The 16,536-nt window shown below is 37.6% G+C and overlaps 1 protein-coding gene across 1 annotated transcript in view; it reads left to right on the forward strand.

Annotated features, from left to right (window-relative positions):
* Positions 1 to 16,536, forward strand: part of NCKAP5 (NCK associated protein 5) — a 392,253-nt gene that overhangs the window by 301,424 nt on the left and 74,293 nt on the right. The window contains 2 exon segments of the mRNA XM_054208458.1: positions 1,884 to 1,912; positions 1,914 to 1,997. Of these exon segments, the coding sequence (XP_054064433.1) occupies positions 1,884 to 1,912; positions 1,914 to 1,997 (113 nt within the window).

Raw genomic sequence — 16,536 nt, forward strand, 5'->3', positions numbered from 1 at the left:
ATTGGCATGGTTTATAGCATCTGGGTGGGTAATCTACTGTTTTATATTTCACTTTTTGCAGAAAGTCTAAAGTTTGAAACATAAATCTTATGGTTTTAAAATGGTAAGATAGGAAAGTTTTGAGCAGAGGTGTTGCTGAGATTTAGTTCTTTTTTTACATAGTCAGTTTCTGAGAATCATTTTCCTTTCAGTGCACATAGTAGCGTTGAAATGTTAAACACTAATTTAGTAACAGCTAAGGCTCTGTTTTAAATTGTCTGATTATTTGTGAAAGGCAGATAATGATGGGTCTTGATGCTTGTAGTTTTCTAATAGAGCTTGCCTTGTGTAAGACCAGAGATAAGAGGTCTCACTGGCAGAATTCAAAGCTTTAGGGCTTTACCAAACATCAAACTCAAGTTTCTTTGAGGTTATGTTGGAAGGCTCTAGCAATTTTACTTGAACAGCCACTTGACAGCTACCTAAAACTAATATGAAGAAACTATCAAGAGAAAATAACTGCATTCATTCAGTAGAGCATCATAAAATGATACACACTATATGCATAAAAAGATGTTTACAGTTTTCTGAAAGTCTCAAGATGAGCTTATTTTATTGTGTGTTCACCTCTTATAACCTCAATGCTGGTTACAGTGGAGACTAGAGCAACTGTAGGCAAGAATTTAAGCTACATCTGACTACAATTTCCCTCCTCTGAGTTGTTTTCTCATAAGGCTAGGTCATCGTGTTGATAATGGTATTGACAGGACAGCATATGGGGATCCAGAGGCCTGTTTCTCCACCTTCATATGGCAGAAAGGAATATCAGCTAGGCAATACCACAGGGCAGCAACTGGCCTAAATTTAAAGGAATACAGGAAAGTATTTTGGAGATTTTTGGTTTTTTTTCAATAAAGCTAGATATGGCTGCAGCTTATTATTTTTACATTTAATCTTTATTAGGAGACCACTCTTCTTGATTTTTGAAGCTCTCACACCTCAAAATGGACAACTGCACAAATTATGCTGAAAGTCTGGGAGCATCAGGTTCTGTTCTCTCTCCGGAATCCTCTTTCTCATAGAATCCTGTATTCCTTCAAGTGGGCAGGAAAAGCAGGCCTTACATTGAACATAGGTATTTGCTGTATCTGAAAGCCATTAACGGCTTGTTCATGAATGAACCTGACTCAGCCTTGGCTAAAAGATCTGCATCTTTCAGTTTTGACAGTGATGTCACGTACTTTAAGATGCAGAGGTTTTACACTCCACCTCTGCTTCTAGTGGCCTGTTTTAAGGCTTTTTAGTACCCCCATGTTGGAAATGTCAGGCAGGATCATATTATCACATGTGTCTGGTGCACCAACATCTTACTATGGCCTAGCCACCTCTACAGTGACAAGTTACAGTGGGGAAGATACAGCCCATCCACAATTTGCCAGCCAGCAATGCTGACTTGGTTATTCCAGAAAAAGCAAGGAGGGGATCAGACTTCAGAAGAGTACCTTGAAGGCACAGTGCCACTTTGAACTTCTTCCTGGTTTGGTATAGCTTATGCTTTTTCCTTAGCTTATGCTTATTACAATATTCATATCCTAATTGCTGCTTTCTGCTTTGTGTTGGCTGCAAAATGAAACACATTGCTAGCAAAGTCACTTTTTATATTAACAGAAAACTCCAAAAGGATGTATCAGGTAACTACTGTTTCTCATCACAAAGTGTTTTTTAATGTTATCCTGGGATAATCAAACAACCAGAGAAAATGAAGCACATTTTCTCTGATTTGTACTATTTTAAAAATTGGATATGTATTTCTTCTTAGTATCTAACACTACTTTGAGCTTTTTAAGTGCTTCTGTTACCTGCTTTTTAATCTTCCTAATTACCCTTCTGTTGCAGGATCTGAGGGAGGGAATGTATAAAGCTGAAAACGAGAGATTTTTGATTTGGAACAACAGAATCGAACATTAAGTGTGCTTTTCCAGCAGAGAGTCAAACCAGCTTCTGACCTCCTTCTTCAGGTAGGAAAATGGGCCTTTGCAGAAAGCAAGCTATGAGCTTTATATTTCTCACAATTATAAAATATTTTTGTTCTTTTTGAGGTCATGTCAATAGGCGGGGAAATGGCAGTTGATAGATTTAATATATTAGAAGAATATCTGTTATCTGATACCATTGAAACTGAAAGTGTACGCCAATGAGCTATGACTACATATTATGTGCAATATGTGGAGAAAGGAGCACACCTGCAGAGTAACTTACTTTTTTAGGTGCTTCTTCACTATGATAAATGGAAATGATATGGGTTCATTATCCCTCTGCAGGGGAGAAGCTCAGATTCCTTAACGTTCTGCTTGATGGTGAACAGTGTAATTTCCTGTGAGAAGACAAACTTTTGCCATATGTGTTACAAGGACTTAAGTACATCTTCACAGGCTTAGAGTGATTTTTTTTTCCCCAACATTTTATGGGAGGATATAGCTGAGAAACCAGTTGACCCATCTCCCACTCCTTTGCTGTTCTGGAATAATAAGAGATGTTTCAGTATACCTTTTCATTTGGCAAAGTCCATTATTGTGAACAAATCTGTTGCTTTGTCATCCTATTGTAGAAGTAGAATTGCTTTGCAGAAGTTCTGACAAATCTGACCACGAGCTAGGAGAATGGTAAAAGGCCTAATTAAAACTGACAGTTTGTAACAATGGGCAAATTGTGGTTTTAGCAATATATGTTATTTGTTATTAGAGAAAAATTCATTAAGTGTGGAGGAAAAATTTGAATCATGTCAGCTAGGTAAGTGATATTAAATGTGTATCTTATTTAAATCCTCTGATTCTGTGCATCTATATCTCAAAATAAAATTTGGCCCTTGCACTGTTGCTCAACAGCTGTGGGTTCCTAACTCTCATCAGCTTGGGCTGTTTATTGAGGAAACATGGTCTCCTCACCAACTGGTGCTTATAGGCAAGGGCATCTCCACAGTGAGGGCAAATGGCTATACTCGCTTCCTGTGAAAATCTAAAGCAGAGGCAGAGCGGTGCCAGGTCACCATCACAGGGATCTAGGTTCTTGCACTATCCTCAGGTTCTTCTTCTGTCTCTTGATTTTCTGTTGATTTGGACCTTTATTGATAATATGTGCTTTTGCCAGTCACATCACGTGCTCCTTCTTCCTGGTCTTTCTTGCGCTTCTCTCTCTTTCTTCTTTCTTTCTTCTTTCTTTCTTTCTTTCTTTCTTTCTTTCTTCTTCTTTCTTTCTTTCTTTCTTTCTTTCTTTCTTTCTTTCTTTCTTCTTTCTCTCTTCTCTTCTCTCTTTCTCTCTTTTCTCTCTTTCTCTCTTCTCTCTTTCTCTCTTTCTCTCTTTCTCTCTTTCTCTCTTTCTCTCTTTCTCTCTTTCTCTCTTTCTCTCTTTCTCTCTTTCTTCTCTCTTTCTCTCTTTCTCTCTTCTCTCTTTCTTTCTCTCTTCTTCTCGTCTTTCTCTTCTTTCTTTCTCTCTTTCTTTCTTCTCTTTCTTTCTCTCTTTCTTTCTCTTCTTTCTTTCTCTTTCTCTCTTTCTTTCTCTTTCTCTCTTTCTTTCCCTCTTTCTCTCTTTCTCTCTTTCTTCTCTTTCTCTCTCTCTTTCTCTCTCTCTTTCTCTCTCTCTCTTTCTCTCTCTCTCTCTCTTTCTCTCTCTCTCTCTTTTCTCTCTCTCTCCTTCTTTCTTTCTTCTCTCTCTTTCTCTCTCTCTCTCTTTCTCTCTCTCTCCTTCTTTCTCTCTTTCTTTCTCTCTTTTTCTCTTTCTTTCTTTCTGTCTTTCTTTCTTTCCTTCTAGTATCTGACTCTAGTCTATGTTAGTATTGGGTTAGCTTGCACAAAAGTCGTACATTGCACCTTCTTTATTACAGATATGGCACTTCTTCCCAATTCCTTGTGTGGCAACAATAAAGCGGGGTTATTCCAGGAATGTTATAGAAGTGTTAGATAGCATCTGAAAAGTGAGATCAATGCTTTGACTTAAGTTCCTTGGAACTGGATTGTGCCACTGCTGTGAAAGAAGTTGAAAGAGGTGAACCTGCATGATTTTTAAGAAAGAACCAAATGATCTTGCAAGTTTTCCTGAGGGATTCAGGCTATTTTACATCATTGTTCCTGCACAGTTTGGCAGGAACTAATGTGTATAGATTTTTGTTTCCCCCTTTTCACTTGCTTTGTCTTTATTGGCTGAAGTAAAAAGAGAATTAAGATCATTTGCAAAGTCTGTCTCCCAGGCAGCAGCAAAATTTGATGTTATGTCCCTGTGCTTGCTGTCAACAGATTTTAACCCCCTTGAGGATAAAAAAAGCAGAGAACAAGTTGCAGTGTACATCAGAAAATGAAGAGCTTCTATTAAAACACTTCATATGTCATTTTTACCAAAAAAAAACCCAGTAAATTTGTTTCCAGAAATTTATCCTCTAACTTTACTCCGGACTTTAATAAATGGTGTGTAGTCTGTGATCTTGCAGCCTGAGACATAAAATCTGAAGAAGGGTGTTTCCTTAGGACTGAAATTAAGCAAATATTGTTGTGTGCCCGCATAGAATTGAAGCACAGTTTGGATTATGTCTTTCTGGAAATGCATATCTCCCAGATTTAGAGCAGTAGCTAAATATTTGTTTAAATCTGTCACTCTACAGAAGAGTACTAAATATGTGGTTAAGGACATTCCTGTTAAATCATGACCCTAATCAAAGTGATTGGGCAAATACTGTTAACGGGGGGGCTGTATGTGGTGTTAATTTCACCTTTCCTGTACTGTCTAATACAATATGGTTCAACTTTATTTACATGCAAAAAAACCCTAACAATTTCACCATTGTCCTAGGATTTTTGTATATTTGATTTTAAGCAAATAATACATGATTCAGGTATCATCTTCTTAGAAATCCGATCATTCACATTTTTTTTGATGAAAAGATTGGTACCAGTGTCCTGAATTTGGCGGCAGAATAACGGCCCATATACTGTACCAATTGCACTGTGTGGTTTTCCTCATGCTTCTCATATGGATCAAAAGAAAAACTGATTGCTACCAATTTACCAAAAAAATAATGTAGTAAGGTTTTCATGTCTGCTTCAGGAATCCTTCACTGTAAAACTATTATTAAAAAGTATTACACTTTCATGGATTCACAGAAGTGTAAGTACTCGTGAAATCAAAGGGCCTAACAGTATTTTAAAAGAAATATGCGTGTTTTCTTGAGGCATGTGATTATGTATATTGCCGTATAAGTTCTCTGCTGCTAGAAATTTTGGTGCGCTTACTGCTTGTAGGGAGAATGACACAGAGGATACGTCACTCCTGTCGTGAAAAGATTAAGTAATACTGATGCAAAATGTACGGAGGAAAAAGAGATAACTCAAGCTTCTTTTTTTCTTTTTTTGTCAGCTCTTTCCTATTGTAGATGATTTTAGGAGCTGCCCTGTCTTTCTGGGGATATTCTTTCTAGCTGAAGAGTGTGCTTTACTGAGCTGGTATTAGAGTAGATAAATAAAAAGGAGCCTAATCACCTATTTTTTTAGAATTTTATTTTATTCAGCCAATCTCTGGTCTTAAAATGAAAAAGCCTTGGAAAAGTGTTTCTGTCTCAGCACCATCTGGGGAAGAGCAATAGTTTTAGTTAAAATCTAGCACAGAGGAGTAGCTACTGCCAAAGCAACCTTCATTTTCCTCAGTTAATGTGGCTGCTAAAAAGAGATTAAATTCTGCCTGTCATACCAAGAGAGGTTTGGGAAAAGAAACCCAGGAACTCCATTTTAGTGAGCCACCTTGTATTTCATCTGGCAGTGGGAGAAACAGTTGGGAATAATAGACTTAAGATTTAAAATTGGGTAGAGAGAAACTGCTTGGAAGTGAAGAGGGAAATTTGTGGAGGTGATATACAGAAGGTTGCTGAAGAGGTAAGATAAATCCAGAGAGGATACAAGAGTAGGAATAAGAAGCCTTAGACAAAACTTAACACTTCTGCTTTGCCCATGGCCGCGTATAGCATCTATGAAATTGTAAATGTCAATATCACTATATTTCTGTCTTTGCCTTCTTTTTTTCTCAATGATGCAGTATTTTCTTCAAAGAAACCTTAAACTACTGAAGTCACAAAATTACAGTTTTTCCACTTCTTAGCAATGTTGTCTTACAGACTTGTTTTAACTTTATCGGGTGTGGGATGCTCTGTCTTGAGACACAGATCCTTTCCTTCTAGTTAGCCCTCCCTTTCGGCTCCTAACTGAAAATATAACTAATGACATTGAACTTGATTCTGATATTACATATCCTTCTTTTACAACAATGATGACTTGTATAGTTACTGAAGATAACGGGGGTCAAGGTTTGCTTTCTTATAGGTATGTTAGTAATTTCTTTATATTATGTATCTCTTTTTACATAAATTCAACATGTTTGTTAGCTGAATACTCCCTATGGATGAAGATTTGCTTTCCCTTTTTGCCCAGAAGTTTGCTGTCACAGTTTTTTTTATAAAGTATGCAGAGAACCTTCAGTGAGATGTGTTAAAAAGAGGCAAGTAGCACCGTTTATCGGGTTGATTTATTTGATTAAATAAGTAATAAAATTTTCATAGTTGGAAAAGTATAAAATAATATTTCTCATCGTAAGATTTACAGTATCTCTGATCCTAAACTATATTTTCATTGCCATTTTATTTCCATCATAAAAATTCTACTTTATCAACTCCAGAACAAAGCAGAGAGGACTCTTGAAGCATCTATTCTCTCCTTGTGTTTGTCTGGCTAGATTAGTTTAATTTATTACTCATGGACCATCCACATTGTTTAATTTTATGTCTAAAACTTTGTCTAGAATGCTACAGCACATTCCGCTGAATTCTCAGCAGGTCAATTTAAATAATAACTACTTTGTTACAACTGCATTAATATTAGCTCTTTTAATAACCTGACAACTATGCCCTGACATATGAGGTAGTGTGTAGCTGTACATACTTAGATGGAAACAGTTGTACAACTTAGCAGGAAGGGGTAAATTGCACCAACGACATTATTATATATGGGAAGAAAAAGAGGACAATTAATTGCCCTAACACCTGACAAAAGGAGATGGAATGTCTGGCCTCAGAGCCTGACCTCTGGTTCAGACATCGTTAGACATGGTGATGTCTGAATGCAGAAGGTTAAAAGTGAAGTTGCATTGCTTTACAGCAGTCAAATACACGAAATATTTAAGTGTTTCAGAAAGTAAGTATCTGAGGGTTTGAAATTAAAACTCAAGATCATCACACACTGTTAGAAAACAGTTTGTCAGCAGTCCAAAGTATATTTAAATAACTGGATCGGTATATGCTGAGCAGCAGCATAATTCCCATCTGACAGAAGCCAGCTACTAGTCTTGCCTTGTGCCTCTGGGCTCTTCAGAGAGCAGGCAGACTTGAGACCAAGATCAGCAAATTGTATCTGAAACTCCTGCAGTTGACCTGCTTATTTTCTTCACGTTTGTTCCTTTGTATCCATTAGATTGTCAGGGAACTCTTACCTGCAAATCTGAAAAGTTCCAGCTCCAGAACAAACACTTTCTTTTTCTTCTCAGTAAACATATAAATATAAATCAGATGTCACAGTATCTGTAGTGATATTTACTTGGGAATTGGGACTGGTGGGTTGAAGGAGAAATTAATTTCAGATCTGCTAATTGTTTCAGCAGTAGTGGAAAACTGCTTAAAAGTTACAACAATCTCAAAGGCTGTATCAACAGACAAAGAGGTAATCAAATAAATTTAAAGCATGTTTGAGAAACGGTAATGTTTAAATTATTACATTGAACTTTATCCAAGAATTACATTGCCAGTAGAGCACCTACTAAGAAGTGAGGTGGTGTTTTTTACACCATTTGCAGTTCTCAAAAGATTTCAGGCCATAGGCCTGCTGGAGTGCTTTCTCCAGATCAAGGCTGCCAAAGGTTCACAATTACTGTCATGAAGATCCTGTCCCAAGAAAGAGCATCCAGTCTTGTAGCAGTCAGAAATTATAAGAATGCTCCTGTGTATCAGGAATGAAGACAGCGATCTAATAAGGAATGCATAAAGATTTCTGAGACTTTCAAGAACAAATTAAAGGAACATTTCTTCAGGTGAAGATGCTGACATCATTATTTCCAGTCTCGTGTTCTCTCAGTAAAGTGGTACCTACTTTCTGTTTCTGTCATGTCTTCACTCACCAATAACATCTGAGAAGGCAGAAATAAAAAGCTTTGAATCTCAGCTTTTCATCTCAGCTTAAATCATCAACATGTAATAATACATCATAAATCATTTTTCGTATTTGCCCTATTTGCAGCTTCAAATACATGCTGAAGAAACGTTACAGAAAAAGTGTTCATGAGAGCCTACTGATTGGATGAATGGGTGACCAAAGTCAGTGATGAGAGAAGGAAAGGAAATAGCCCCCTCCAAAGAAACTCCATCTAACCTCCCTGAGCCTTATGACTGCTAGTTTTGAAAGAACAGCAGCAGCGTAATACCTGACAGAATTAGTCTGGATAACTGATATCCATCCAGCTCTGGAAGGAGGCTCTGAGATAAGCAGTTTTTTGGGAGAGTACTGAGAATCACTGGATGTCATCCGCAGCAGTCGCTCTCTACAGGCCATCTCTAATCACAGGGACTTATGCTTCTAAGTATGTAAATCACAGCTGTGATGTGTAGACCTCCAAGCAGCTTTGTGACATCCCTTGAGTGAAATGGCTGAGGCGGCTTTTCTTGTCCCTCAAGAACGTGGGGGAATCCCGATGTGCTCTTTCCTGACTAAGGAAACTATAAAACTTTCATTTCTTAAAATAAAACATTTGCCAAATGATTTGCTGGATGTAAATCTAATTCAGGATCACAAAAAATTTTGCTATAGACTGTGGTATGATGTATGAGAGGAGAGGTAGGGCATTATCCCTCACAACATTTAAAACTAAAGCAAATAAAGCACAGCTAAATGTTCAGTGGAGAACAGTATTTTATTATGAGGGAGTTAGATCAACTGACCTGATCAGTTTGCTCCATCTGTAATTTGTGTTTTGGTGATCTCTCTTCTTGTCAGACTGTTGTCCCTTGTTTCAGAACCTCAATTCTTACCAATTTGCTCGCAAACAAAAAGGAAATATTAATGTAAGCTCACTAGGCATGTAGTCCTGATGAGAATAGTAATCGTTTTAAAAGAAAATGACCCCCGACTGCTAGAATTTCATATGTCCAAGTACTTTAACTAGTCTTGAGAAGTTCCAAAGAAAAGCACTGAAAGGCTTTCCATGTATACACAAACATGACATATCGTGATACAATTTTAAATATATAATTTTCAGATACCAAGTATAAAAGTGAGTTTTTCCATCATCCTAATGACAATAAATTGCTAGAGGGATACCAAAACCAGTAAATCAAATGAGCAAATAATCTTTAGGAAATACAGAAGTGATCTTTGGTGAAGTATTTATGAATTATTTTGACTGAGCAGAGCAATATTTTTTAAGTTTTGAAATATACAGGCATTGTTCTCAAGAGCAAAGACAGTCTTGCAGAATAAGTACACGGGGCTGTACTGATGTGACGGGTCTTCACAACAAAAGTGAGATTTTACTGCCTATTTCTTAGACAAAGAAAAATAAGCAACTGACACTGGGTGAACCATAGATTTCTCTTTATTTTATGCATAGATTTTTATTATCAGTGGTGATACACATGATGGCAGGAATCCAATACGGCATTTGAAACCCTAAGCAAGCATGTGGGCAGACTCATAAAGTACAAGAATGTTTTTCATGGTTTTTCCTATTATTGTGAATGTTCAATGTGGGAATAAATCTACGAAAAAATGGAAGGAGTTCCACAATAGGAAATACTATTGCTATATTCCTTTCCAACTTGCCCTGTGCTTCAGACTTCTAATTAACATTAAAAAGATGTGCCTTTTTTATTCCATGCAATAATATTTAACTTATACCAATGCTTAACTTGTTGCATGCTCTTTCAGCCTGCTGTTTGCTGAATGTATTAGCAACTTATGGATGGTCAAAGTGTAAGTACAGAGGCTGGGTAGAGGCAGCCTTTATTCGAGATTGTGAACTTTGTGAAAACTCCATGAGCTGCTTCACAGAATCACAGAATCTTCATGGTTGGAAAGGACTCTTAAGATCATCGAGTCCAACCAAACAACCTACAATCTCTGCCACTGGAGCATGCCCTGAAGCCCCACATCTAGGCGTTTCTTAAATACCTCTAGGGATGGTGACTCGACCACCTCCCTGGGCAGGCTGTTCCAGTGCCTGACCACTCTTTCAGTAAAGTAATTCTTCCTAGTATCTAATCTAAACCTCCCCTGCCGCAGCTTCAGACCATTTCCTCTGGTCCTGTCATTATTCACTTGGGAGAAGAGGCCAACACCCACCTCTCTACACCCTCCTTTCAGGTAGTTGTAGAGGGCAATGAGGTCTCCCCTCAGCCTCCTCTTCTCCAAGCTAAACATGCCCAGCTCCCTCAGCCTCTCCTCACATGACCTGGTCTCCAGACCCCTCACCAGCCTGGTAGCTCTCCTCTGGACACGCTCCAGCACTTCCATGATCCTCTTGTACAGAGGGGCCCAGAACTGAACACAGCACTCGAGGTGGGGCCTCACCAGTGCTCAGTACAGAGGCACCATCACTTCCCTGCTCCTGCTGGCCACCCTATTCTGATACAAGCCACAATGCTGTTGGCCTTCTTGCCCACCTGGGCACGCTGCTGGCTCATGTTAAGCTGGCCATCCACCAGCACCCCCAGGCCCTTTTCTGCCGGGCAGCTTTCTAGCCACTCTTCCCCAAGCCCGTCGCGCTGCTTGGGGTTGTTATGCTTTGTATGACAAACAGATTCATTTGGTTTTCTGATGTTTCTGGTTTTGATAACATTTAAAATTTTTTGTAATATATTTGGTGCATTTAAGTCAAGAATAATTCATTCAGGTTTCCTTTTGAAATGGAAAAATCTTCCTTGCTGACATTCTAGTAGCAAAAATTAGCATGGATTAGTTCTCATGTTATCACAGTATGTGATGTGGTAAGTACAAGCCACATGTTACATATAAAAGTGTAAGTTCATGTCATCATGTCAGCTTCTCAAGACTCCCCGTTTTGCATTTCACAGTGGAATAAAATAGTAGCCGCTGCAAGCCCAGCTTAAATACAGTATGCACAAACAACAGGTGTGCTAGATAATTGTTTTCTCATCATGGTGCATATTTCACACTCCATAACTCCCAAATGAAATACCAAAAGAATGGATAAAATTAAATGATTCAAAGATTTAGTGGGCTTCTTCTTGTTGTGGTAAAGTGGGAATCTATTGAAATGCTAAAGCAGTATAGAAATATAACCATTATTATTACAGATGTGCCATTTTCTTCTTATTGGACTAATGGAGCTAAGTATGTAGTTCATTTTTGTTTTCTTAAGACTTTGAAACTTAAATGAAGGATAATTGCAAAAGTGTGTGTATATGAAACAAATAACAATGGGTAAAGGATTAATTTCATCTGTTGTCACACTCAATACATGTAAAACTTAATTTATGTTTTACTTTATAACCGTGGTTTTGTTACTATTATTTAAGTGTAGTGGCACTTTGCAGACATGAAGCAATATGGAATTATGGCTCTTTTACTTAAAAATAGGTGTGCCAATAAGTATTCCATTTGGTAACATTTAAGCTATTCAGATTATATCAGGTCAGTGTAATTTGCTAGTAATTTTAAATTATACATTCCATCAAATGAATCAAACTAACATTATGCTAAGTGGGTTTTAGCACATAAGATTACTCAATAGGTATTTACTGTTGCCATCTGTTATGAAAAGATTAATTTTCCTGTGATATGCTTTGTATGGTTTGTATACTCTTATAGATACTGCACATAGAAGAAAGGGGTGGTAATTAGAATAAAAAGCTATTCATAATGAATCATAAAACACCTACTGAACCAGCCCCATCTTTTAGTATTGAATTTTACTAATGCTCTCCTTTGTTTCCCAAATAACCTATCTTCTTTAATGATGGTTTGGATACTGGTAAGATTCAAATCCTCATCCAAAGGCCATGACACTATTGACTAAATCTCTGTTGACTTCGCTGAGAATGTGAAATACTGTATTGCAAGATAAAATCAGCACGTAGGTGCTCAGTGAAACTGAAGAGTCCATTAGTGCCTTAACTCTTAAATTACCATCGGGGTATCTCTCTTGATAAGGACAAGCTAAAAGGAAAAGTTACCTTTGTCATTAAATCTTTAACAATGTGATATTGACAGACTGTAGTCTTTCTGTATTTTTAGCATTTTTAGATTGCTTAATGCTCATTTCTTCCTCTGGGTGTGAGCAAGCTGTGTTTCATTAGTCAATAACTGATGGCTGGGTGCAGGGAGGAGCACTGATTTGTCTGTGTCCTGTGTACGTTACAAGGGCATCTTCAACATCATGAATTAAACTCCATCTTACTGCATTAAAAGTATGGAAACCAGACTGCCAAAGTAATGGCATCTTAAATTAATATCAATGCTTTAAAAATCTCAAATATACGCCCACTCTTCAGTTCATCTTTCTGGTATACAGTTTCAGAGATGAACTACTTAATTTTGTAGCGTTTTGAGTCTAAATTTTTATATTCAGTCATATTTTAAAAGCAGAAATGCTCCATCTTTTTTTTTTTTTTTTTTTTTACAGTTTCCCATTACTTACTCTTCATTTTTTTCTCTAAACAAGCTTTGTGTACTTTTCCTGTACGGTAGATACAGACACAGGCACAGGTCTAGACACAATTATTATAGATTATAGATACTGCAAGTGTGAACATGAATCGGAGATTGGCACTGTATTTTAGAGGCTCACTTTATTACACTAAATGGTCCTTAGGAGATCTTGACGATAATTAGAAATATGGGTACTCTCAGCTCTCTTACCAGTCTTCACCAGTTCATGAGGGAATAACAAATGGAATTAACCTTTAATTTAGGTCTTTAGGTCCTTCATGCACATGGGACCAGACTTTCAGGTGTTCAGGCATAGTGCTGAGCTCTTCTAAAAATCTGGCTACTTATTGGTGCCGAACTGGGAGCTGACCCCTTTTGAAATTCCTATATAATAACTCCTAAGCCCTGCTTTTATCTACCATGAAAAAGCGATCTATTCATGAGGGCACAGATTCCTAATCAACTGTTGGCACCGCTTCTTCTGAGGACAGACAGCTGCCGAAAGGCTCTGCAGCTATTGGCCGTCTATGCTGGAGATGCTGCTCACAGCTGCTTCAAGCCTGGTACTGGCTGCAGGGTGGAAGAGGGGACTCTTCAATGTCATCGTGTGCCAGGGCCTGCCACTCCCAAGGCTGGTCCAGGTCCTGGACAGTGCTTAGAGGGCACTGTACCTTCCCTTGCAAAAGCACAGCAACGACTGACACTTCCCCTTTTCCATTTCCTGGTATTGCTCCTGGCTACAGCAATAGGAGCAAGGTGCAGATGAACATGGGCAGGGCAGGTCTGTGTCCTCATGTCATCCAGTATGGTGCATCCTCCTTGTTGGTACCAGCACTGGCTCTCCCACCTCACCTGAGTTTCGGCCTTACTAAGATTTCTTGGCTTGCATGGCAAGGCTGATTGCGAGATCCTTCTGCGGTTTCTTATCACCGTGGAGTAGGTCGGTGGAATTACAGAGGTTTGAAGCCAGGATTTGAGATGCTTATTCAGATCATCTGTCCTGCAGACAAGCCTGCATACAAGATTTTTGTATATCAGAATAAATGTTGCAGAGCTTGAACTGCCATTTGGAGATCTTGTGGTCAGATTTGAGACTTTCAAGAATGAAATACCACAACACACGCACAATATGACCCTCTAGAAGCTTTATTTCTGGCAGAAGTTCTTTTAATTTCAATACAAGTGGAGCCAGTAATTCTTACCAGCTGGGAATCTGCCCACTTACTCCTTGTAAACCATACCTCAAGTAAGTGCTTTGAGGGACAAGGATAAAGTACCTTGTATCCAGGTATTCAAGAAAACCTTCTTAAAAAGTCTCTCCTTATTTGAAATTATTCTGTAAGAGCCAAAAAGAATGCATTAGAGTTGGAGAGAACATATGTATGTAAAAGCCTTAAAGTAACAATAGAAGTATTTCTTGAAATCCTCCTCCTACTTTGAAACTCCTTTCAGTCTCTCTGACATTTCAACAATATTAAACCAAAAAACATTAAAAAGAAAAGAAAAGAGGGTGAAGAGATGGAGAAACCTTTTAAATGCATAATACTGAGGCAAGGAAAATATGGCTTGTTCAGCATTAACCTTGACAAATTCGTGCTCTTGTCATTTAAATGAATGAACCTTTCCAGTGTCTGCCTTGCTGGACCTTGGAAACAGCAGTGAGGAAGGACTTTAAAAATGATGCTCATCTCTCTTAAATTATTTTTCTGAGCAAATGAATGATTTCAATGAAATCCAAATAAAGATGGATCTGTTCACTTGAATCACCTGTTCACAGCCAATGAACTTCCATGTGAAACAGCGCTTGCCCTCCTCTGTTGCCATGTATTGATCTGAAACATCTTCGCTGAGCCTTCTCTCTCCTTTTCCTCCTACAGGCAAAAGGTTAGAGTTAGATAATAGTATTAATTTTCCAGACATCTGCACATGTTTTAATAGCCTTTAGAAGGTTTGAAATGGTTTCTGTTTGACCACCACAGGGCTAAAATGCCATTAAGACTTAGATTGTAGCAATATATAACAATCATAGCCCCGTAGTTCAACCTGGCAATAAAAAAGCTAATTTATTTTATCGGAGATTTAAATTAATGTGATGAACTCCTCTCTCAACAGGAGATGTAACACCACTCTTAGAAAAATACCATGGCCCTGCATATTTTCAAAACCAGATAAAACATTTGTGACAAACCTTGTGTATGTTCCATGGGCTTTTTGAGTATTTGAGAGTGTCTTTGTATGTTCACATAATGCTACTTACCATTCCTGAGACAACTTTTTTTCTTCTGTCATATCTTCATTCTTAACCTCATTTTTTCCCATCATCTGACTCATAGACTCAGCAGGAAAAAGGTGATTAATAGATCCAGTCTCCAGCATTAGCCTTTTTTTTTTTTTTACCACCCTGAGAACTGGAATTTTCTTGTGAGCGAAAATTATTAGTGGTTAGGTAAATTGAGTTTAAAATAGCTTTTAAAATAGGCATATGCAGTTAATAGGGATATTTTTGAAAATCTGTGGAAGAAATTTTTAGAGCTCAGACAGTTTTCATTTCCAACTATATGCTAGAGGAAAGCTTCAGCTTATCCCATTATAAAGTGATAAAGCAGCATTTGATGGCAGTAGCTTCTGTGATAAAATGATCATGGCAGCACTGAGAACGAATCTAATAAGGGAATTGATCTGTAGATTCCAATTCTGTAAGAGCCAACATCGATCAACATAAATGTCAATAACAAGATCGTACTGAGGTCTGCCTAATTCCTTTAGATGATTTTGGGGCATAGTCAGAAAGTGAATGTGAAAATGAATTTTAAACCATGGGAATCACAAAGACAAAGACCAAAATTATGTTGTGCTACCAGGAATATCACTGACTGCCATAGTACCAGCAATTTAGCAGTGCGTTGGAATTAGTGGGCAGCATTTAATCAGATAATTATTGATAATGCAATGCCTGTTGTGTGAGACTGAAACATCAGTACTTCTCATCTGTGTTTTCGTGTTAAAGCATTTCTTAAATAGCATGCAATAATAAAAAAAAGCCCACCTTTTTACTGCTAAAGCATAGATAGGATGTGTAGGGCATGCCATAAAAGATTAATGGTATAGTTCTTCCTTGTCACAGGAGTTCAGTATAAAGTTGTTTCCTAATCTGATTCTGACCATGCTGAAATGTTAAGAAAAAATAGTTTTGTTTGTGAGCAAGGTAACAAGAGAAGGTGTCGGGATGTGCAGGATTCTGCCTTTCACTCTTTGGTGTTCCCATAATTCCTAGCGGCTATGTGATGTTGGCACTCATATAGCAAAGTGGAATTAACATATTAATTAGTATTAGATCAACAGAAAGGTATTTATAAAAAGCATTCACTGCTTTGTACCAAATTAATTAGAAACAAAATACAAATACGTACTTAATAAGACGCTCAACTCTTTTACAATACTGTTCTCACAAAACTGCTGGTTTACCATACTCCAAGGAGTCTTCTATGAGCAAGCTCATTGAAAACATTTATTTCATTAATTATTTACATTCTGACTAGCTGATTACTGGGTCATTGATGTAAACTGTTGACTTTACAGTAATTACAAACCACAGGGAACTTTATACATACATTTTTCTAAGAAATTAAATTAGCTCATTTTATTATTACTGCAATATTTACAGACTCCTGCCATAGTACTATTAAAATGAGAACTAACACTTTGGAGTCTCAGAGCTTGGAAACACTGATAGAGTTACAAAATGAAAACTAGGATCAGAGAGGATTACTTTGTGCCTTTCAATGTAACTTTTATTTAAAGCAGTTTATAA

Source organism: Rissa tridactyla, chromosome 7 (genome assembly GCF_028500815.1).
Source record: "Rissa tridactyla isolate bRisTri1 chromosome 7, bRisTri1.patW.cur.20221130, whole genome shotgun sequence".
NCBI lineage: Eukaryota > Metazoa > Chordata > Aves > Charadriiformes > Laridae > Rissa > Rissa tridactyla.